Source organism: Leiobunum rupestre, chromosome 2 (genome assembly GCF_980474605.1).
Source record: "Leiobunum rupestre chromosome 2, qqLeiRupe1.1.hap1, whole genome shotgun sequence".
NCBI classification, from domain to species: domain Eukaryota; kingdom Metazoa; phylum Arthropoda; class Arachnida; order Opiliones; family Sclerosomatidae; genus Leiobunum; species Leiobunum rupestre.
Genome location: NC_143385.1, coordinates 18,044,664 through 18,069,992, shown reverse-complemented (window position 1 = coordinate 18,069,992; position 25,329 = coordinate 18,044,664). Strand labels below are relative to the sequence as shown.

At 36.9% G+C, this 25,329-nt stretch overlaps 2 protein-coding genes across 2 annotated transcripts; both read right to left on the bottom strand.

Moving 5' to 3' along the window:
- Positions 1–56: 56 nt before the first annotated feature.
- Positions 57–2,642, bottom strand: LOC149956271 (monocarboxylate transporter 12-like). Its single transcript, XM_090166821.1, has 3 exons — positions 2,441–2,642; positions 852–1,715; positions 57–199 (listed from the first exon to the last, which is right to left on the bottom strand). The coding sequence occupies exons 1-3, from the start codon at positions 2,640–2,642 to the stop codon at positions 57–59; spliced, it is 1,209 nt and encodes a 402-aa protein (XP_090022947.1).
- A 6,106-nt stretch (positions 2,643–8,748) lies between these two features.
- LOC149956270 (uncharacterized) lies at positions 8,749–10,433 on the bottom strand. The gene is made up of 2 exons (XM_090165472.1): positions 10,355–10,433; positions 8,749–9,082 (listed from the first exon to the last, which is right to left on the bottom strand). Exon 2 carries the CDS (start codon positions 9,068–9,070, stop codon positions 8,756–8,758), a length of 315 nt encoding a protein of 104 aa, XP_090021598.1. The 5' UTR covers positions 9,071–9,082; positions 10,355–10,433; the 3' UTR covers positions 8,749–8,755.
- Positions 10,434–25,329: the final 14,896 nt, after the last annotated feature.

The following is a 25,329-nucleotide window of genomic DNA, read 5'->3' as shown; positions in this document are numbered from 1 at the left end:
TCTACGCTATCGAATATATCCTTAGTCATACTGAATCAAGCGGTTCATTCCTTGTTCTACCGTCTGCCTTTAGCATCCTCGGTTAAAGATGATTTAAACCACCTCTCTGTAGGCCATATAAGAAATGATATGGCAACCATAACTGCATAAGCGTAGCATAATTTAACAAATGGTTGAAATCCTTCATCAGTTAGAGCTCCTACAAAGAAATAATTTATTCAAAGAAACATTGACTGTTCACGCAATTTTGTAATGATGTTCCATAACGAGAAAGATAATTTAGTACTACATTATCTCGAGAAAATAACGACCAGGTGTTATCCACCACTCAAACAAGGAAAACTGCATGACTTAAATAGGACACCCCCGCCTGAAATTTCCCAACCATTTTGCGTACTGACCTTTTTCTGTCGGTTTTCAGACCGAAAAAATTGGGAGGGGGATAGTTTGGTCAGATTAGCGGACAGGAAATATAAGCAAATAGACGTCCGCAAAAATGTACCAGACCGCCAAAAAGTAGTACCGCAATAATCCGGAAATGACGCTGTAGTTCCGAATTTGTTAGAGTTAAATCCGTTGTTGCAATTAATCTACTCTCATTAAAGAAAAGAAAACCATAAAAAGGGCTTCAAAAGGCCAAAATCATAAGTGTTAGCCTCAGTTATTCTTTTTAATAAATGTTTTGCAAAATGTCAATTTCATAATAAAGCACTATAACTTGTTTAAATGTTGGATAATTGTTGGTCATTTGATGCACGAAGCCCTAGCCAAGGAAACCGGCAAGCCCATTTCCTTTTTGTAATGAATCTACTCTGACCGAAATTACTATTCGAAAGGAAATAACACCTTACCTGTTAGGCTTGGATTTAGCAGAAGTAGCACCCCAGTTCCAAGACGCATGATAGATATTGCGAAGGCGAAGCAGTTTAATCCTAATCGTTTAGCAGCAATACTACTACGCACAGGATGAAAACCGCCGAAAAAGAATCCATAGAAGAAGACCGAAGTTTGTATGACGACGATATTGGTCGACCAGCCAAAAACGAAGATACACACCGCTTGTGCAAAGGCCATAAGCGAGTACATCATCTCCGCTGAAATAATTTTTTTGTCCACAATCACGCTTAAAATAAACTTCGAGATGATGTCACCAAGGTTCAATAAGCTCAATGACAAACAAGCGCTGGCTTCGGATATTCCCTTCGAAACGGACGTCGACACGATTATTGAAAGAGAAGCGTAGAAGGAACTTTCCATAAGACACGATGTAGCACAAAGCAACCCGAACATGGGTTTTCTGAACAATTTCCGAAGTTCAGTAGGGACCACGATGTCCACCAGCGCGTGCAGTTTAAATTTGTTGGTTAGCTTCTTCGACTTTTCTGGATTTTCCAAATCATTGGATTCCTCCTTTCGCGAGATAGTTTCGCGATGTCCAAGCAATTTATTTTCCTGAAGGCAAGGAAAGTGTTCCGGCGACCTCCTTCGGCAAAGCGTTCCAGCCAGAAGCATGTTGTGCGACATGAATGCTCCGAGAAGTAAAAGCACCCCTCGTAAATCGTAATATTCAAAAACCGGTTTGGCTATAAACGGCATCAAAACTCCGGAAACAGAAATTCCCGAGAGAGATACTCCTACGGCCGTCGTACGGTATTCCTCGAAATATTCAATAACTAGCAAATTTAAAAGGGAGCCGATAACTCCGTAAGCAAACCCTGAGATAAATTAAAATCATAATTAGTTTATTTAGGGCACTATGTTTCAAGCTGTACGTGTGTTAATTTTAATAAAAACCTTTTTTTACTATCGACATTTTCGATATAAGAAAAAATAAAAACCCTAAAGGATATAAAATATAGAAACGTTTTTGAAGGCTTATCTTCTGGAAAATGTGACGAGAAATTTCAAACTACTGTACCAAAATTAAATTTAGTTACTTAACTATATTTTTAAGCCTCGGCTTCCCCCATTGGCATTTTTATAGAAATTCCGTCCAGATTTTAATCACAAAACGTAAACGTAGATGGTAATCGTTTGTGTGAAAAAGTGTCACGAAAAATCAAGAGCTGACGAACTTTCACTTCAAAGTATGTGAAGATGGGAATGTTTCCTGTTGTAAGCATCTTAAGATAGTTATTCACTCTACAGTTTTCTAATTTGTACTAATAAATATTTTTTATATTATATACAATTGAAAATATTAATACGTTACCAAAAACTATTCCAAACGAGAGAGTAATCCAAAGAATATCCAAAGGAAGTGCGTAACAAAGGACGAAACCCAAAATGGTTACGCAGGTCATACAAATGATAATTTGTCGACAACTTAAGCGAATCTGAAGGTAGCCCAAGCTTAGTCCTTAAACGAAAAATGTTTTAGTATATTCTATTTGAAATATATTTTATAATTTTATAAGTGTTTTTTTAAATTAAAAAATACCCGAAATAGCTCCAACTCCAGCCAGTAGACTGAATGGCCTCGCAGCTTCTTCTGGGGTAATGTTCATTGACACGATCATTTGGTAATACAACAAACCGCAACTTCTCAAAGGAGTTATAATGGCAAAAGATAAAATCCACGACGCGAACAGTATAACGAAACTCCAGCCCTTGTCAGGTCCTGGATCATCCCACAGACCCATGTTTGTATTTCTTTCTTTTTACTGTTATTTAAGTTTTATTAAATCTTAAAGCTGTTTTTATATAAATTTTAGCTTCAATAGTCTAGACCTAACATGTTAATGATAGTTATTGAATACTTTAATTGAAAACAAACTGTTACACTTCGTCGCCAAATCTGTAATCTCTGGAAGACTGGACTTCTGGCTTGCAAGAAACCTAATACCAAAATTAACGCGATGTAAAGTAATCTTTCTATTTTCCTTTTGTGTTCAGTAGACAAAGTGATTTCAGTTTTCTAAATTCAGCATTCTTGAAACTAAGTCTCTAATAATGTAGATAACACTTTCAAACGTTTTATCGCTATAGTCGTCTTTGAATATAGGAAGCACTTGTTCAAATATGACGTACTCGACAAATATATTATATTTTGGTCAGCATTTTTTTATAACTGATAGTAGATGATAAAAATACGCAATTCTTTAAATTAACTTGAAAAAAGAACCACTGTACTTTGTAGTGTAACACAGTTTAAATAAGGACTAGAATTGATAAGAAACCATACGTCTCGAGGCCCTCGAGGGGAGGGGGAATTGGGAAGACCAAGAAAAAAGTTGAAGAATAAATTGCTCGAAATAAAATGGCGGGTAGGCTCTCGGCCTCATGTGGTCACGCACCGCTTTTTAAAAACCAATGATTTAGAGTTCACAACTGTCATAAAGTTGAGATGACATTTTTGAAAAGGAGAAACATCACAATTCGATAATATTGGTTCTTTCATAAATATTTCAAACGTAATTTTCAGTTTTTTTTAAGATGGTATTTAATGTTCTATTTCTATTTCATGTTGCCGCTTCCACTTGGCTTAATGCGGCAGATAGCTTAAATGGTAATATCTCAAACGAATGTAATGTTTATTTTTTTTAAACCAAGGAATACTTCTGTTTTAAATGAAACTTCTAATTGTATTAATTCTTGCGTAATAACAAAAAAATCTCAATGTAATGTTTAGTTTGTCAAGGCTTAGCCGATAGCCTCAAGCCTAATCTTATAGATTTCAACCAGTTGTCACATTTATTAATAAATAAATTTCAATGTAAAAATTTAAAACTATACACTCTTTTATATCCTTATTTGTGAGAGCTGCCATTTTATTTTATTCAAATAGTGCATGCAAGGACGCTTCACGCGGTCAAGTGCACGCGACGTCTCGAGCTGATGAGCACGTGCAGGCGCCCTTGCCTGTACTATTTTAAATTAGGCCTGTAATGAAATGGCCGACTTCGTAAAAGAGTGTATACAGAGGAAGCTCTGCGGGCGGAAGGGTAATTTCCCCTTTTCGCTTGCGCAGTGGGTATAACGTCTGGTTTCAGTTTTTGTCAGCAGCGAATGGGGGAACACTATTTCCTCTTTTCGTACGGCTTCAGATATCTACTTTCCCACCCTTCTTAAATAGTGCTTTTAGTGCTTAAACGAACCTTCAGCTTTAGGTTAATATTTCTCATATCCAACTCAGTTTATGAGATCAATTGAATCGAGCCAATTGGAAGTTGAACTAGTCAAATTGAAACTATCCATGGAATCTTTTACTCAAGGATAAAAAAGGTTGGTTAATCAAAAAGATATTTAACATAATCACAATATTAGGGATAGCTCTATACCAACATACACCTGGTCACATTTTGATACCGGCACTATCATTAAAAACGCTCGATCATATGTCTCGGTATCATAAGCCACTCCCCAAGTGGCGTTCAGGAGGTCGAGAAGTGGTTATTTTCATTTGCTGCAAACCTTAGTCGTACTGATCCAGCTGAAAACGAAACGTCTATAATATTCGAGCCAAATAAAGCGTTCGGATATTCATAATCTTTGACGTAAACTTGCAGTTGGTCAGCGCAGAAATCTTTGCTTTCCTCCAAAAAAAATTATTTTAATTATGATTCAAAGGAGCTGCAAAGTAAACACAAAATAAAAATTATATAATAACTATAAAACTAAGCAAAACACTGCTTACAAATCAAATTTATTGTATTGTTTCATTTTTATATATTTTTAAATTTCTAGCATTGATGAAATATTGTTTATCGGCCAAAGAAGAAACAGTCAAAAACCATTTCTGTTTTAGGTTCATTATATTTTGAAATGTATTGATTCCATATTACGCGTGTCGTCATGCAGTCGCTGACAAAAAGGAAACTAAATCACTATGAAAGACACTTTGGGCCGTAGTGCGCTTCGCTAAAGTTGAACATATAGATCGAGGTATGCTTGTCTATTTATTAGTTCCATTTTTGATGATATATTGGCGCTGTTACGCACGAGACGGTTAAACAAACTTCCGTGTGTAGTGTCAGTGTTGAAGTTCATTTTACAGTAACTTAAAGATCTGTCTGGTGGCTTAAAATTTATATACAGCTGTTTTTTATTAGATAAAAATTATAATTTTGCTAGAATATGGAAATATTTTTGGTTTCGGAAAACGTTGGCAGTTCATCCTTCATCATTTCTAAGCGACCTCAAGATGCTGTCAAAATTCCGTCAGAACTATGAAAACATGGAAGCTTTCGATTTGACATGGAATGATCCTGTTCTTAGAAACTTCCGTTAATGTTAAATTTAAGTTTTAAGGGCCCCAAATTTACTAACACCAGTATTACTGAAATACCGATTTTGAATAACAGTATCGTCATTGGATGCACTAAATTCTAGGTGCAAAAACCTTTTCCGCAATTATTTTTTTAATATACCTACTATATGATCGTAGTGCAAGTTAATGCAAATTCGCAATGGTTTTCTTCTATTTTCAAATCATTGGCAAATGCATCAAAGCTTTGGTGCTGTTGTTGACTAGTCGTTATGAAACGATATCGAGCTAAATTAACATCTTTATATAGTGCAAAATAAGTAGCAAAGGCATCATGTACTGCATCAAGTGTCCTTTTTTCACCGCCTGTTAGTGCTGGGAATTCAAACGTTTTATACAATTGGCACCCTTCTGATCCAATGCAATGTAATAAATTATTAATTTTAGATTATTCTGACTTCTCTGTTAATTCACTTGCTTCTAAATAAATTTAAAATTCTTCATACCATTATTCCCAAGCATCAGCCTAGTAATCCCCAAGTGTGAGGGCAGGTGGCAGTCTAAAAGTGGTAGTCATTTTCTGATGTCCAAGCCCGATGGAGTTACGGAATATTTCATACAATTTTCAAATTATTACATGGTTTCGTTAATATTATTATTATTATTTATTTATTATTTTAATCTTTACAAGGCATGAACTCCTGGACCACTTTTGACACCATTTTAGGGTTTATTATTTCGAGCCAGAGCTTAATTAAGACATCTTAATTTCAGAATAGCCTAATTATATATGATCATACATAATCCCCTCCAGGTCAAGAGCATGTGATCTAGCCATTCGACAATATTTATTTACCAAGTTGGGTTTAAAATTTTAAACTAAATTTGAACTAAATTTCTTAAGCTAAAAATATTCCTAAATGGTTAAATACTTTTAGTAGATAGAAAAATTAAAGGATTTGGACATCAGTACCCCCAGGGTAACGTAGTGTATTAATTATAGTAGGCTGTATGAGAGAATGTGCCTGACAAATTATCACTATCGATCTAAGCCCACACATGCCTGTGGTTATCTCACGCTGCTTTCATTGCTACTTATTATTGGCACCATCGAATGTCTTGCTTTCAATTTAAGAGCACTTTGTTATTTAATTAACATATCGAATATCCAAAGAAAATATAAAGATTTCTTCCAGTAGTAAGTACTAAAGCTGTGATAACCAACGTCTCTAACTTAAAGCTATGTTAACCGGGAACAGCTTGAATACCAAAACTCAATCAGCTCACCAAATTTCTGGTCGTTCATCAATAAGAAGAAAAATTGCACTTTTTGAAAATTATAATTTCATCACAGCGAATAATGAGTTTTTAACGGCGTTTTCGGAATCACTTTGCAAATCTGACCTGAACGTTAATTTTAACGAAATTCCTGTGATTATCAACATTTTTTAAAATTAACCATGTTATTCAAAGTATAAGAAACTTAAACCTATAGGTTCTTCCGGAGCCGACGTTATTCAAAACTTTCTTATTAAAGGCTATAATGTTAAACAAATTAAAATTGACTAGTCCTACTCATTAAAACTAATTGTTAAGATTTAAAGAGCACTGTTGCTTAGTAAAATGGTAAATATCTTAATTAAAATTCTATAAATTTGTCTTCTTTCTTTATCGGTCGGCATGTTTCCAAATCTATTTTCCCAATTTTGAAAAAAAGCTTTAAATGTGATCTCTGCTAATATAGGTTAATTTCTGTCATAATTGGTTGTAGTATGGTATTTGACTTTGTTACAAATAACAATTTTGCAATTGGTTCAAAACACCGCATGCTGTTAATTTAAATAGTCACACCATTTATGTTGACTTTTCTAATGCTTTGGTCTCACCTGAGTGTTTTGCTTACCATTCTTTTTGCTCCTTAATTGAGAAGTTCATAAATTACTTCAGTAATAGACTCAATCACATTAAGAGAGGAAGCAGCTAACGGTCGGAAAATTATAAATTGAACTCGAAAAACTTAAAAATACTGTTTAATTTAGCTAATTTCTAAAATCGATGTACTACGGAAAATACGCATTAATTCATAGTGGTAGAAAATTTTATGTTAAACCAAAATCTTGCAAAGTACACAACATGCTATATATCGGGGAAACTGGTCGACGACTCGCCGATCGTTTCCGTGAACATTTACTTGATATCCGAAGCCACCGCGACAAGAATTAAGTAACTAGACATTTCAACAACGTGCACAGGATCGCTGTCGCGTCTTGAAGTCTCTCAATGGTGAACATCCATATAGAGTCACCGAAGTCAATAGGCTAATTTAAAAATTTGGAACGGAATTCCCCGCCGGACAGTAGTCTAAATTTTTGTATCCCTTCTGCTAAATTATATTTAAATATTATATTTCCGTCATAAGCAGTATCTTTCCCAATATTGTATATCCACTGTTTACCAATTATACCAAATTGAATACTGGACAATAAATTTAAATTTGTCTTTTTCGCAAAAGTTTAGAAATAAAAATTATATGAATCATTTTGTCCTATTGGTAATGTCCTAGCCAACAGATGGTTTCGTCAAAGGATTTGAAATGCAGTTTTCTAGTATTAGACTAAAATTTATTTAAAAATCGTATCCATAACGACAAAATGGACTTAAAAAGAATAATTTGCTATCACAATAAAGATGTTCCTCTCGAAACTGGTCTAGATTTATATGAATTAATAGGGTTAAAAAAGTATTGGAGTGCCTATAAGTCGCAAGTAGAAAAAAAAGATAAATCAAATAAACTGAAATTGAAATTGAAAATTGAATTACCTATAATAATTGAAATTTCTCAATTTTAATAAAAATTAAATAAATAAACAAGAAAATAATTAAACGTGGAAAGCTGACGTCAATTTTTAACAAGGCTTAATTTTGAAACAGCGTCTAGTGTGGCGTTACCTAGCGGGAACAAAACTCTCGGCCCGTTTCTATGGGAGTCATCAACAAAATAAATTCGGCCACTTGTATTAGAAATTTCTATAACTTTTGTTAATTAGCTAAAGTATATTTAATGTTAATAAAATTGACTTTACTTTATCTGCAAATAAAGATATTAAAAAACTAAACTATTGTTATTTTTCTATTATTCGCTGCTTTTCATTTCGAAACGATCAAACAATTTATGAATTTTAAAGTACTCAATTTAAAATTGCGTCCGAAAAAATAAAACTAATATTTATTAAAGTAAATTTAAAAAAAATACCTGGTGTAATACATTGGACGACATAAGTATTGTGAACGTCAAAAAGGTTTTACTTAAAACGCACAATTTATCTAATAAATGCCATTATTTTGAAACTTCCTATTAATTTATCGAAAAATTCTAAAAAATTGGGATATTGTTAAAATTAAATTAAGGTAAATTGAAAGGGATTATAAAACTTATTTTACGATAATTAATTTATATTAAATATACTTAACAAAGCAGCATTGATTCATAATATTTTTTAATTCCAGTATGTAAGAATACATTTTACATATTAGTTTTGGCAATTTAATTTAACTTTCCAGATTAAGCATTTCTGCCATTACGCCAGTTGTCGTGTAATCCGGGTTCGGCGTCTCTTCCGTTACGCCAGTTGTCGTGTAATCCGGGTTCGGCGCTTCTTCCGTTACGCCAGTTTGTGTGTAATCCGGGTTCGGCGCTTCTTCCGTTACGCCAGTTTGTGTGTAATCCGGGTTCGGCGCTTCTTCCGTTACGCCAGTTTGTGTGTAATCCGGGTTCGGCGCTTCTTCCGTTACGCCAGTTTGTGTGTAATCCGGGTTCGGCGCTTCTTCCGTTACGCCAGTTTGTGTGTAATCCGGGTTCGGCATTTGGTGAAGCAACTGAAGAAAATAATAATAATAATTATTATTATTATTATTTTATCAGCTAGGCTAATACCCAACGCAGCACCTTAGACCCAAGAAAATACATAATGAAACGTTTTGTTATTGGCAAACAATCAAAGCATTAACAACATCACTTGACAATTTCCCCAGAGTTGCGTGGGCTCCGCTCATTTTGGAATGACAAAATTGTTTATTGTTTTATGAACTGGAACACAATTGAAAGGGTTGGTTGAATGAGCACCACCGCTGTATCGCAGTTTGAGTGAGGTGAAAATTCAGCGTGAATAAGTGAGAAATAAGAAACGAAAAATGTTGAGCGCTTTTGAGACAGCGATATTATCAGAACCGCTCCGTGAGAATGAAATTTTCGAATCTGACGTGAGCTACATGTGAATCAATAATTATTTAAAATAAACTCCGAAAATCTGCCTTTTTGCTGGTATGTTATTATGCCACGGAGTAAATTCCTGATCATCTAAATTCTCTGCGGGGCATTTTTACGAACCTTTCTCTGTTCGTATTTGATTTATCCGCTTATGGTTCTGTAAAAATGGGGTTCAGAAATTTGGGAATTTGGTAGGGTATATCGAGCATTAGCGGTCGCAATATAAATTGGACACTCTTGAGAAATGGGCATTTGATATATCCAATACTATTTAAGAAATAAAAATAATGATATATCTTTCAAGAAGAAATTTTAATATATTCCGATCGTTATATCAATTATGGCAAAAAATTACGCAGAAATGTGCGCATTCGATGTATCTGAAACCGTTAAGACAAGCAATCTTAATAGAAAACAAAAGTATATTCACTATCAATATCGCAATATAAAGTTGTAAGTCATTTTGACCAGAAATGATACGTCTCACGATAGTAAATATTTAGATATCGCATTTAGAATATCAATTAAGCCAATCGGGGACCCATAAATTTAAAAAGGTTAAAAATCTAAAAACGCTAGGGTAAGAATTGTAAAAGGTACTTTAATTAGTCTTTTGAAACCATGTATTTTCTTACCGGTTTATTGTAAGCTTAGAAATTTGTAAGGAAAAACTTGAGCTATAAGGGAAATATATAAACCAGGAGCATACACTATTAATATTACTTATTTCAGTAATTTTTATATTGCCAAATGAAGACACAAAACTATAATTTTTCTTGCTATAAATTTTTAAATTAACATAAATATCGTCCAATTAATTTTACTTCATCATGAGCTGAAAGACCTAAAAGAGTTAAACATTAATATAAAATGTAACTTACCAACCACAAATGCTGATATTGACGACCAACAAACAAAAATTAAAAAAGCTAACTTCATCGTTGCAGATTTTAATAACGTGCACGAACTTAATTTCGCTGAGGTCTAAAGATCTAAGTTTCTTTCGTACGGTATTTAAATGATATTGTCGGGGCAGTTTCTTCCCTTTAAAAGCATCAGCTTTCAATCTGTTAATTTTACGGAAATAATTAGCGATTGTATGACTAACATCCAATAGTTTCTTATCGTACTATATATAAATAACCAATTAATGTGCCTTAAAAGAACAATATTCTTTAGAAGTACCGCATCCACCTCAATTCGAATCAACTTCCTCTCCTATTAGTATTTTTCATAGTTAGACATACAGGGTGTTTGAATTTGATCGCCTCAGGCATTTTGCTCAAAACCTAGAAATGTGAAATTTAAAGGATGTACACTATCGGGAGAGGTCATTGATATTTGTAAATTTCAGCAAAATCATGACATTGTTCACGGTTTTTAGATTTTTATTTTTTTAAAGCTAGGTGGTAGGTGAAAACTGTCAATGAACAAGTAGTAGAGCCTACTCGAAAACCTTAAAGGAAATTGGTATGGCCGCAATAGGTCAATATTTCACTGAGAGATTAGGTCATGAAATATAACAAGTTGGTAGTAGGTGGCCTAAGCCTTTCCACAACTGTTTTAAAAAGAAACCTATCGTAATTGTAATGTTTGTGTCACTGCTAAAAATTAACGTTTTTAACTGAGTTTTTTAATGGTAATTGATTTTAGAAAAAAAAACAATTTCCGTAAGTGTTACAAAATTTACAAATTTACCAGTCTTACACTAAACGTGGTTCAATAATTCCACCATCCGCTGCTATACACGTTCGTGCGCGATACAGCATATTTTGAAATGAACCACGGACTATAGCTGGAATTACGAGTCGAAATGCTTCCATAACTATCTGGCGCAAGTTTTCTTCGCTGGTGACTGGTATCTTATAATCTTCCTCCTTCGTGAATCCCCACATGAAAATTCCGGCGGTGTCAAATCTGGGGATCTAGGAGTTCATCACACTGGACCATTCATTCCAATTCAACGTTCGATATATACCTAACCAATTAATGCGCCCATATACTTAAAAGAACCATATTCTTTAGAAGTACCGCATCCACCTCAATTCGAATCAACTTCCTCTCCTATTAGTATTTTTCATAGTTAGACATACAGGGTGTTTGAATTGATCGCCCAAGGCATTTTCCTTAAAAACGTATTACCTAGAAATGTGAAATTTTCAGGATGTACACTTAAAAATGTAATCATGATTTAGACATTTTTAATCTTTCTAAAGCCAAAGCTACAAATTTGTTGTTAATATAATAATGATTTAATCATTCAAGGGTGTCCTAATAATCAATGGAGTGAGTTGCCCCTCGGGAATTCCCCAGTGCGGATTTTCAGAGCTCCGCATACATGTGACTGTTCTGTTTGTTAAAGGGGCCCGGTCACGAGGAGCAAACGGATGAAATTTTCATTTGCATAGGCCATGGTACTGAAGCAGTTGGAAGAGTCCAATCTAAGTCACCTAACACCCTCGTCAAGTGCTTGGTGGAGCGTGACACGGTATGGTTAAAAGTTATGGTGGTCATGGTCACTCCAGACATAATACGTTGACAAGTCCGAGTATGGCATTCTTATACTTGCTCGAGGGGAGGCGACAAAGTGGGCGAAGACTGTGTCTTCCATATTAATGTTATGATGTCCCCGAAAGTGGGATTCACGTTGTCATCAAAGTCAAGCACAGCACGGAGAATAATGTGGTGATCTGGTCGAATGTGAATATAGAACATTTTAAATAACCGACTTTTTTATGACCATAACTCTACCATCTTGGACCGCTGTTCACGGCTATAAAGAGGAACACTTAATTACTGAAAAACGTTGAGATAATGATTTTAATATCGGTGACTCCGCACTTTTAATACTTAAAAGGAAACCTAAATTTAAACGCCTTGAAAATTAATTTGGCATAAATTAAACACTTTTGTAGTCTTCTTATAACCTCCTTTTTTTTAAAGATTTTGCAACACTTTCGTAAATTATTTTTTTCTAAAAATTAATTACCAATAAAAATTCGTTTAAAACCTTCCTTTATAGCAGTCATACAAACATGATAATTAAGATTGGTTCTTTTTAAATTAGTTGTGGAAAGGCTCAGGCCACCTACTTCCAACTTGTTATTTTTCATGACCTAATATCTCTGTGCCTAACTGACCTCTTCCAACCAAACCAATTTCATTTAAGGTTTTCGAGTATGCTCTACAACTTGACCGTTTTCGTCTACCGCATAGCTATAAAAAATTAAAATTCCAAAACAATCCTGAAAATGTTACATTTCTAGGTATAATAGTTTTTGAGCAAAACGTCTGGGGCGATCAAACTTAAACACCCTTTATACTAATAGTAGCATATTGTGACTTCAATTTGAAAACCTATTTAAATATACTTGTTATTTAAAGAAAGGTTTTTACAAGTCGAAAAAGAAAAAATTCCAATATTTAGGATGAATTTAGGAAATTCACATAGTCTCAGCGTTGCGCGTATCTATTAAGGTTTCAGGACTAAATTAATTAAACGTAATAAATTTTTTTATCAAAGCCACTCACTTATTTTCCCTGTGTAGATTAATTGATTATTAAGGTGGTTTACACTTCGGAAAAAAAACTTGGCGATACCGCGAAAAGTTCTATTACTCGTAATGAGGATTTTTTTCGTTGGCAATTTGGATCTAGTGAAAACCAGCCGTAGTCCGGCCTTCATAAAACGAAAATTTAATATTCGGGTTCAAACTCGGCGTTTAAATTTCCCCTTTCATATTTTGAGGTTATTAAGAGATCGGCTATTATGACATCCATTTCGCTTGGCTATGATGAGTGTTTTTAGATAGCTCAGATCGTCAGGTTTGATTGTATGTGATGGCAACATCTTCGTTCATCTTTGTACAATGAACCCCAAAGCCTCGAACGTAAACTGACCAGAATATGAGGCAATATAGAGACGAAGAACACCAGCCATCGTGCCGGCGCTGCAGGCTGATAATACGCTAACACCAATTTAACTGTGATGCCTCTTCAACCCATTAAGGTGCTCCATACAGAAACAAACAAATTAAACTGGCTAGAGAGCCCCATCAATTAAAGCTCTGGATATTTGCTGCGATATAGAGGCGTTGGTGATTTTCAGTAAGGCTGTTGAAAGAACAGGTACTTGCCCATCTTTGAAACTGTGAGCGACATGCCCGCTAATCCGGTGGCCGACACTTAAGAGCGAATTAGACCTATTGCATTATATTCGCGATCATTTTCAGATAGGGGTTGAGCTATTTACTATTTGTACCTTAAGCCTGGTTCACACGGGCAGTGTTTTCCCAGGTTTCTCTGAATTCTCGTTTTGCCCCGTTTTCCCCTTGTTCTGGCACGCAGGAAAACGACTTTACACACTGGCCAAAATAGACCCACTTTTAACGTCGCGAGCGCTGCCGGAATACGAACAAGTGGGCCCGGCAGTCCCAAATAATAGTTTCACACGAGCTAAGCTTTACGAACACAACGAATAGTAGTATAACCGGTAACGGAAACATGAACATATAAAATAAACGGTCAAGAAAACCGCTCGAAATATTTTTGTGGGAAATATGGGATCCGCTCGAAATTTGTTTGTGGGAAACTGGGAAATATAGGGGTGATAATTTCAAAAATGAAACAGAGTGGTTGGGCTAAAGGGTTACAAAAAAAAACAGAAGCGATTTCACCACGTTTAGAGATGCACTTACGAAAACCCATGCCGCCCCCTCCCTTCACACCTGGAGGCTCTGGGAAGGTGATAGTTGCCAAATTCCACAGAATGGCTCGGCTCCGAAGAGTCGCCAACAATAGAAAGGAGCGCTCGGTGGGAGAGCCGCCATATCTTACCCTCACCCATACCCGAATGGAAGCCAGAGGCAGGCGCTGTTGCGGAAACCGTGTGCGAACGAAAACGCCAAAACGCCAGAGACGGAAACGCCAGAAGATCGCCGAATCCCGATTGCTAGGTTGTTGGTTGTTGAACGCGCGTGAATTTAAAGGACGAAAATCTGGTATAACTATAGGAGCATATGGCTAGCTTTCTACGGCCTTCCCCTCTCTAGTTTAAAACGCGAGCGTAGGAGGATTCTACCGTGGCGTAAGAGAGATACGTTATTGCGTAATTGCGGATGGTGAGAATACTACCGTGGCGTTCGAAAACGGCGTGTTTGCGAACGGCGGCGGCGGCGGGGACTGTAGCGGCTACGGGAGTTTTACTCTAGCCTATACTAGGCTCGTGTAAAACTAAAAACGGAGATAAAATTGTTCAAAAATCACTACTTTATTTTCCTAGGTTTCCAAGGCTCTTTGGTCTCGACCAATCAGGGCGCGTTACGCCGTCACGTGATATAAAGCGCGTATTTGAAGATCTGATAATTGACGCGTTTTTGTCAGGGTACTTCAAATCGTTTCTGAAATTGAGCTAGCATAAATTTAAAATATTACAGAAGATGATTTGATAAGTATTGAGAATGAATTTCTATGTATATGGAATATTAAAGGGTGAAATAGCACTATTTTTTTAATGCGGAAGGAAACAAATTTTTGGTAATACGAAATTTTACGAAACACGTGGTCATTTCGCGGAAATTGGGATTTCGATATAGGTCGCAACTAGAGATGAGTCTTGGGCCCGCTGAAGTGGACCAAAATTTTAATTTGGTTTACCTATGATTCCCCCCTCTCCCGAGTCTCCCACGTGACTATCTTTTCACTTCGTGACAAGCGTTGTTGTGGGAAACTGAGAGGTTCACAGTTCATGCGGTATTCAAATTTCTGACTTCAAGTTTATCGGGCCGGGCCGAGTCGGGTTTCACTTTTGGCGGGCCGGGTCGGTTCGGGTTTCAGTTTTAAAGAATTTTGGCGGGTCGGGTCGGGTTTCAGTTTTAATGAATTTTGGCGGGCCGGGTCGGGTCGCGTTTTAGAAATAGCCGGCCCGATTCATCTCTAGTCGCAACGGACGGAGTTTTTATCACCTTAGCCTAGTTTGCTTTAATTTGAAATTATTTAAATTAATATGGAAAGTTGTTCTTGGCCAACAAATTGTCTTAGTGGTAAAGTACGTAACGTATGCCCTTGTAGAAAACGCAATGTTACTTGTTCCTCAACTTGCTCGTGTGGAAAAAGGATGGATTGTAGCAATGGAAAATCAAAAGACATTGAACAAAGTAATAAACAATTGATGTAAGTTTACAACCAGCTGTAAAGACAGTGGCGTAGCAAGGAGGGGCGGAGGGGCAGACCGCCCCGGGCGCCACCATTACAAGGATGATTTTGGCACGTTCATCCCTTCTACTTCGCCTCTCTTCCTATCCTCCTTGGAATTATGATTCCGCCCCGGGCGACAATGGCCCACGCTACGCCACTGTGTAAAGAGAAGCAAGTAGGAAGAATAAAAGGGAAATGAATCATAAAAAGGATGGAAAAGTAACTATTCAAAATAAGTCAGAATAAGAATGTAGGAAAAACTAGTCTGATTAACATAGGAGTAATTAGTGAGAAACAGCAGGAAGAATCTAGTCTGAAACTGAATGGATAATCTAGTCTGAAACTAAACGGAGAATCTAGTCTGAAACTAAACGGAGAATCTGGAGAATCTACTCTGAAACAGAACAGAGAATCTAATCAAAAACTGAACAGATAATATAGTAAAAGAAAGTAGTAGTGAAAAACACCCAAACAGAGAAGCAAGTCCAGTGGTGGATCTCAATTCCAAAGACCAATCCAAGGTAAACAAAATATCATTTAATAATATTTCAAAGATACGATTTCTATACTAATTTATACTGAAATTTTCAAAACGGAAAACATTTAGACATTCCAAATCAAGTAGTTTCCTCTTTGGAAGATGTTTACACTATCGAAATGATTGAAGACTGCATCGAAAGTTCAAAAGTAAAATAAATATAACGGTACTAAAATATAATATATAGGTGTGAAATTAACATGTACGTTACATAGGGGTCTGAAAGTATAGATATAAAGATTTCTGATTTAACGCTATCCGAAATGAGACAAATATTGCAAACAATTCAAACAGAAAATCCACATATTTTGCTTCGGACCTATTTGGAAGAGCAACATGATCCAGTTGTCACTAAATCAAAATGTCCTTAAAAACGTGCAAGTACTGGTGAACCATGGGAGAAAGAAATGCTAGAATTCTTCGAGATGGCTGACACATTATCTCCAGATCCCCCTAGTTCGCCAAACCCATCTGACAATGGATTGCCAGGATGGTGTAGATGCAACAAATGCGTAGCCATGCCCACTCCAGACGAGTGCAAATGCTGTGCCCGGAGAAGAAATACTGGATGCATTACAGATTACCCCAACTTTGCGAATCTTATTTTGGACCGAGAAAACTTAGAAATACAAATGATAATTAGACGATATGTAGTAAACCTAGATGATGATGTGCTTGACAGAAACAAACGATACCGCTATCCGCTGCTTACCGCCAGTACACATATTGGCAGCGGGGCAAACTTGGCTAGCAAAATAGACGTGTAATTCCATCATGCGTGGTCTATAAAATCAGAGAAAGATACCCTGATCCAAATAATGAGTACACTAGTTACAAAAACGGCTTGGATCAAAATTTGTATTTGAAAATATTTCAATTTGAATAATTAAATACAATGTTTTTGTCTCCTCGTCGTCAGTTGAAATATTAATAGCTGAATTACTCATTTCATCAGTAGAATTTACCTTTGAAGAATTCTTTGCTAGATCTAAAAGCATCTGGTTTTCAAGCTCTTCCTGCAGCAAATCTTGATTCAGTTTGTAAAATTTCTTCTACGAAATTATCAAGATTGCTGGTACCATTTTTATTATAGTCCTTATTAACAATACTAGTTTCATTTTTAACGCTCGAAAACATGGTAAGTAATTTGGGAAATATTCAAATATTGTATTGCTAAAAAAAGGTCATTATTTTGTCAAATCTTACTTGTTTTCAATAGAGTAATATCGGCGTGACGTATGTCGACGTCACCCATGTTTTTTCCTATAGATAAAAAACTGCCCTCAAAATGGCGGCCATAGCCCAAAGCTACAGTGCGATACTACTCTATTGTTTTAAAGGAATTACACGGCAAAACAGTATTCAACATATTGTTATGCGGCTCATCTACAATTATTCTATCTACATGTAATATACTGGTTGTCGTTGGTTCCTTACCACTAGAACTATCAATTTGAAACCCGTATCTATCAGTAACGGTGTCTTGATAGCATTTTTTACAGTATGTTTCATGAATATTAAGAAGGTGTTGGGTGAAATATATGTTCAATTTCGGTATGCTAACCTTACTAACAAATTGAATAGAAGACATGAATTTCTAACGATTTTCGACTAAGAACGGCATTACAAATGTTTCTTTTTGCTATATTTGAATCGCTAATCCTTGGCCGAACACACCTTTTCGAATTTCTCAGTTTTATTTCTAGCCAGTTGTTTTTGATCGTTTCCCAGTTATCGAATTCCTCGAGAAGATGAACTTTTGACCATGGACAGTAAATTAAGAGGACTGGTTTTCGATACCCTTCCACAGTGCATTTTATTTCTCCCCGCGTATCAATCAGCTCGAGAGACTCCGAGGGAGTTTTGCAAGGGCGTTTGTACCACGTGATCTTCAAATTTCAAAATGGGAATCTAATGCGGTTGATATTGTTACGTAATTTTTTTGCGCTTTATATTTTAGTATATTGAATTTTGGTTTTTTAATTCAATAAAAACTCTCAACTGATATTTAGTATATCATATTTAATCTATAAAAACGTGAAAAAATACCCCATGGCGTAAAAATGTACTTTGTGTTTATCTTTTTTCATTTTTCGAACAGTATCGTCCACTCTTAGCGATACTTGTTTTTTTTTTTTCAAATAACCTTGGATGACTCCCTTACGGGGGCTAAAAACCAGGCTTTTTACCGATCCTCTAAAATCTACTATCCATGTTTTGACCGATCTCTTTTCAATTGATTTTCTTTTCGTTTATCATGTATTTTATGTGGAAAATTGTATTTTATTTTATAAATTATATAGTACTGAGGCCGCATTGCCTCTCTGCACCGCGATGGCGATCCATTGCAAAAGGAAAGTCACCGACCGATGCTCACCTGTGACCTCCTTGATCCGACGGCCTATCGAATAGATCCAGGCCAGACCATCCCGCCCGAAGAAGCCCAAGGTTTCAACCGCGACAGCAGTGAAGATGAACCGATTTTAAAAGGGCCCACGTATTTGGAGTTCTTCCGTAATTCGGCCTGGGTTGCCGCCCAGAGGGGCGCTGAAGAGGAAGACGCCAAGTAGGACGGGGCTAGAGGGTCGGTGCACGTAATATCCCAGACCAGGGATTTCCCAGGGGACCAAGGTCATGCCATTGGGTCGTTTCCCATCGTCCCGCGACAGGCCGGGGGGTTCTAGAATGGCCGGAACACCGGCAGAAATGAGGGCGCGTTTAAGTAGGTCATTGACGGCGCCGTGGAGTGACAGCCGACCAGAGTTTCGTATGCAACTCAAACCGTGGGTGACCAAGGAGTCCACACGACTACCGCAGTTGCAAACGTGCGGGACACAAATTTCGGCACCCAACCGAAGGCCGACAGCGATCCGGAAGGAGTCGTCGTCTAATAGCATGCCCAAGGACGGCGAAGGAAGGGCGTTTAGCCAACACCCAGACGGCTGTCCCATGGCAAAACCTTATAACCACCAAATTTTTAAAAAATTAGATTTTTACGCATCAGTTTTACTAAGGCATGTACAAAAGTACTGTAAAGGTTTCAGGTAAAAGTCATAAATATTTAACTATTTATGAATTAAAAAATGGTTTTGGATTTTATAATTTTAAAAACCACGTTAAAATTTTATAACTTAGGTTTTGAAAAAGTCAAATATCTCAAAATTACGATCGTGTTGGTTAAAAGGTTTTGCCATGGGACAGCCGTAGAGTCCGCAGAGCTGACCGAGAGTAGCCGAGCTTTGTCCCTGACGTTGGAAGAATGGGCGGACAACCGAGTGATAGACTGCTCGACAAGAGGGGCCTCCCACGCGCGTTGATGACTTATTATTATTATAATTATTATTTAATTATTATTTTAATTATTATTATTATTATTATTTAATTATTATTTAATTTTATTATTACTTTTAATTTCATTGTTCGACATTGTTAAAACCGAAAATTTTAAAACGGACTGGTGAACTCGCGGTGGAATACTAAGCGGTCATCGTACATTCGTTAAGCGCGACGTGTGCCCTCTAGTGGCGGTAATCGAAATCAAAATCCGGACTGGCTAGGGGGGGGGGGGCTCTAGTTTCTCCCCTTACGAGGCTGATGGAACCTTTTAAATCGGCCAAGTACACAAAAATTAACAGGCGCGATAGAGCATGGAAAACCATCGGAGATAGAATGCACGTTGCAGGTAATTTATGGAGCATCAACTGAGCAATTTTAATACATTTGCTTAATATTTATAGTCAAACTTTTGAAATACAAATGGAAGGCTTTGAAAGCAAAATACATTAGGGAGAACCAAAATAAAGCTAAGGCAAGTGGATCTGGAGCTACACAAAAATGCCCCTGGGAGCACATGGATATATTAAGATTTTTAGATGACGCAGTTACTCATAGAATGTGAGTAATAATTTATGAAATAAAAATTCAAACTTTAATGTGGTCATTTTCATTTTAAATAGAACCGACACCAACATGTCATCTTTGAAAAATTTATTTCAATCGAAAGAAAAAGCACCCTCAAAAGTCATAGAGACCGAGGAAAATGATTTTAACCAAAACACAGAGATATATGATGAAATTGAAGAAGACGACATAATTGAAGGACTTCAAGATAATCTAATTCAAGCTCAGAAAGGAAATGATCCAAAGGACAACAAAAATACAAAGAATACAAATTTGACCCCTTCCAAAATGTTTCCTTCAACTTTCACTAACATTCCTGGCCCTTCAACCCAAAATACATCAATTGTAGATAAAGTGGTTTTCGTTCCAGAAATCCCAAGGAAAAGAAAGAAGCCCATTGATCCAGTCAGTTAACAGCTTTTGGAAATAATGAAAGACAACAACAAAAAAATAACGAGTCACCTCCTAACAATGTCAATGAACAGGATTGCGAAACACTCTTTCTCTTGAGCCTCAAGAATGATTTTAAGTTGTAGTCAAAGAGATCTAAACAACAAGCTAAAATTAGAATCTTAGAATTAAAAGAGGCTGAAGAATTTGTATTGTAAACAAACTTTTACATTTAATGTTATTCACATGTCATTTAAAAAAATATATTCATAGAACCTCTATACTAAAATTTCATTATATTAACTTAGGCACTGTGTATGTTGCCAAGGTACGCTCCCTACTCCATTGAAATATCTACTAAAGTCATCTCTGATTGCACCGGCCTCACGTTAGTGGGAATTTCTTCCTACTTGGCTAATTCTTGATAAAGAACTTTCAGAAATCAACTGATGGCGCCAACTTCCCTCGTGCAAATTTCCAAATTGGTCTACAAAATTACCAAATCCTCTTGGGTTATAGACTTGCACAGGTGCAGTTTTATCTTGAGATATTAAAAAATTGTGAAGACAAATGGTTGCTTTCACAATTGATTGGGCGTGATCCGGATAAAGAGAAATAGCGTTCAGTAAAATTCTGAAACGAGCACTCATAATCCCAAAAGCATTTTCAATACATCTTCGGGTACGAGACAAGCGATAATTGAATATTAGTTGATCACCAGTTAAATTAGATTCACCATAAGGACGCGTTAAATTCTGCTTTAGGGGAAATGCAGCATCAGCCACGATACAATGGGGTAACTGTTTATCAAAGTTATTAGGTAGCTTTAGTCCAGGAAAAAAAGCTTTGATTATCCACAATTTCACCAAGGGTTGATGCGTCTAACACTCCTCCATCACTGATACGTCCTAACCAGGGCCGTCTTAAAGCATGGGCTAAATGGGCTACCGCCCAGGGCCCCCAGCCAGTTTTGGGGCCCCGGAAAGGCCGTCAATACAGCTTCCACTCTATGGATAAGGGTTTAGTTGGTTAAATATTATTTATGCTCATTTAATATTATGGATCTTTTGGTAACGTCTAAAGTAATTTGACTCATCGCCACATCGCGTATCATACGGTACCTACAAAATCTAAAACCTAACAGCGAGACACTGTCAGTAAAAATCTTAATTTCAGACTTCAGTAGGCCTATGTTATACTTTTGAAATTAAAAGTTTTGGTTGATTATTGTGTAGTTGAATTTAGACAACGGACATACAAAGGCTGACCGTTGGGTATCGCAAAGGCCTTAAGAAATAGTTTAGCCCAGGCAGCGCCGTAGCTAGGGCTGGGCGGCCGCCCCGGGCGCCGTGCGCGCGATAGGTTATAGGCTTGGAGGAGGGAAGTATTCTGGAGTGGAAAATCCCATAATGGTAATAAGAACGTCCTTTCCCGCCTATTGCTGTTAGAATTACACAGACTACCCCGGTTAAACGTCAGCTTTATCTGCCACCATTCTGGCTTGATGACGTCTGACCAAAAAGAGCATGATGGGAATTTTACAAAGCCGCAGGTGGCGCCCGACTTTTCCACTCCAGAATACTTCCCTCCTCCAAGGTATAGGGGCACCAAAATTGGTCCCTATTATTATATTAGGGGGCGCCAAAATTGCAGCTCACCGCTGGCACCATTTTCTCTAGATGAGCCCATGGCCACAAAACGTCTTAAGACGGGCCTGGCCCTAACTGTCCAATATCGAAGTAGGTGAACATATAATTGGCATCACACATAGCTAGCAAAACAATTGAAAGTGCTCCTTTATAATTAAAATATAACGAGCCTGGATTTTTTCGTTCAACTAAATTAATGTGTTTGCCATCGAGGGCCCCGACACAGTTTGGAAAATTCCACTGCTGTTCGAATTCCAATGCAGTAGCCTCCACGTAGTCTTTACTCAAAGGTGGTAGATAAAGAGGCTTTAAAACCTTCCATATTATTTCACAAACATCAGGAATTTTGTTACATACTGTGGATTTCCCCATCCGAAATTAGAGAGAAAGGGAGCGGTAACAATCACCAGCTGCGAGATACCTGGTATTAAAAAAAAACCAATCCAAAGTCCAATATAAAATTACAAGTGATATTTAAAAAGTCACCTTAATATATTCCCTCATATTTGTGTCTTGAACATCAAATTCATCTTCAATTAAATTTAGAATGTAGTCATATTGATCAGGTGTCAATCTTCAATATTCAACATACAGCCTATCGCCTCTAATGTCGAAACACTGTCTCAGCTTTGGAATTAAATTGAAGAAGTCACCATCTTCTTTTCTGTCTTCAAATACTTCTCTCACCCATATTTTTCGCCTTAAGTCAATTTTTCTTTTCAATATAATAGCACAAATTAAACTATTTTGAAATAATAGTCGATGACGTTTCAATTTATCATTATTGACAGCCGGCAACTTAAAATACAGCTGCAGTGCCGTAACTAGGGCGGTGCCAGCGGTGCCCAGGCACAGGGCGCAGACCCTGGAGGGGCGCAGAAATTACCAGACTAGGACCCAGTTTTGGCAACACTGCATTTTTCAAGGGCGCAGTCATAGAAGCTCGCACCGGGCGCATAAAAGGCTAGTTACGGTACTGTACAGCTGTAGCAACTATGTCACGTGACCGCGTTACGCGCCCTGATTGGTTGAGGCTAAGAGCCTCAGAAACCCGGGAAAATAAAGCAGACGGTAAAAGTCAACGGGGCGCAATCTGGAACTCGTTTTTGAAGAGAAAGTCGAAACGCGAAGAGAGAGCTAGCGGGCGATCTGACCAGTGACGTCAATGGTCAGATTTTGAAGAGAGCGATTTTAGGGGTGGCTGCGTTTGTCTCTTTCTAAGTCTGTCTTTCAAAAGTTGCCTGTTAGAGCTTCTAGCGCTTATACGCACCTTTTTATATGGCTATATACAAGCGCAGTTCTAGAAAATGATTCTTAGGGGTGGGCCCATACTTCAGGAAATAATAGGGTTGGGGAGAAAATAGTATGGAAGTTCATACAAATCATACATTTTTGCGTGGGCACGGGCCCATTGGGTCACCCCCTAGAACCGCGCCTGGCTATGTAGTGCTTTTACTGCTTATACGGAACTCAACCTTTTTAATGCAATAATTTCTTACATAAAACTTTTATTTCAATAGGGTGTATTCTCGTGACGTCATCATCGCTGTAGTGGAACCCTAGTGTCATCCCCCTTTCCCCTATAACTATCAACCTTAGACCAATGGCCGCCATCTTCTCGTGAATACCACCTATGCCACAATTTGGGTATGGAACAAAATATAAATATTAAAATCTTTAAAACAACAGTCATGTGACTGTAAGAATCAAACCAAATGTTTTTTACCTTAATAGATGTTTCTATAAATTAACGTGGCCTTCTTGTTTTAACTTAGCTACTACCTCACTGCTTTAACTTCGGTAATATTAAGAGCGCGCGCTTAAGGCGCGAGAAACCTCGGATTTTCACGTGCGCGTGCAAACCGCGCGTGTCAAAACTTTTCTAATAAAGCCAGGACATCGTGACGTAGGAGCAACATAAAAACAAGTTCGGCAAGCGTAAATGAATTTATAGAAAGGCCAATTTAATGTACACTCTGTTAAATAAGTCTTCGGCCGTTGGGATTTTGGCACTTATTTGTGATTATCTCAAAAACTATGAATGATACCAAGTTGAAACAAATTTTATTTTTAATATTTTACTAATATCTTTCATACCTATGTCTTGGTTCACGTGTAGCATTTCCATATCCGCCGGAAACGCGAAATATCGTTTTTGACAACTTTTTCAATAATGATGTTACGCCTCTGAAACCCGCATTTTTGGATTCTAAAGGGTCGATTCATAATTAGAAAGTGCCATTGTTATCCGGCTACGTCGAACGGCTGCTAAGATATGGCCTAATGAAAATTCGGGTCTCATTCGGAAAATAAATAATATCTTATTGTTGAGGAAAAAAACAACTTTACTCGTTTCATCAATAAGCATATATATTGATTTAACGAGTTGTTGGAACGTTGTGGTTATATGACGGATTAATAATATTGATTAATTAGGCATTGTAGAATTTACCGAATGAGACCCGAATTTTCAATAGGCCATATCTTAGCAGCCGTTTGACGTAGCCGGAAAACAATGGAACTTTCTAAATATGAATCAACCCGTTTGAATCCAAAAATGCAGGTTTCAGGGGTGTAACATCGTTATTAAAAATGTTGTGAAAAACGATATTTCGCGTTTCCGGCGGATATGGAAATGCTACACGTGAATCAAGACATAGGTATAAAAGATATTAGTAAAATATTAAAAATAAAATTGGTTTCAACTTGCTATCATTCATAGTTTTTGAGATAATTCCAAATAAGTGCCAAAATCCCAACGGCCGAAGACTTATTTAAAGGGCAACGCAAGTGAGCTGGCATTTGTGTGACTATGTATGCAAAGTGCGAAATTTACGGTAAACTCTGCGTGGTCTCGCCAGTACTGAGGGGGGTGTAGGGGGTTAAAAAGCACGTTACTTTTTGCCACAGAGCTTGCGTTGCCCTTTAACAGAGTGTACCAAATCCTATAAAAAAGATATACATTTTCCTTTGATTATAATACTGTTTTTAAATAGCCGCTGCTTTGTTGTTTTTTTAGAGATAAAAAGAACTTAAACCGAAGCCTGGAATTCAAAACACGAATATAAATTAAAACGTAGATATTATATTAAAAAATTAAATTAATTGTTAAATTATTTTCTTACCTTAAAAATTATTATCAATTTGAAAATCGTAACAATTCCACCGTCGCCACGTGGTTTGC

Excerpts from the sequence above, each read along its gene's own strand:
- LOC149956271 (XM_090166821.1), bottom strand. The coding sequence starts at position 2,642 with ATGGGTCTGTGGGATGATCCAGGACCTGACAAGGGCTGGAGTTTCGTT. Across the intron at positions 1,716-2,440 it reads TGGAGTTGGAGCTATTTCGG|GGTTTGCTTACGGAGTTATC; the intron begins GTATTTTTTAAT and ends AATTTATCTCAG. Across the intron at positions 200-851 it reads GCTAAATCCAAGCCTAACAG|GAGCTCTAACTGATGAAGGA; the intron begins GTAAGGTGTTAT and ends ATTTCTTTGTAG.
- LOC149956270 (XM_090165472.1), bottom strand. The coding sequence starts at position 9,070 with ATGCCGAACCCGGATTACACACAAACTGGCGTAACGGAAGAAGCGCCG.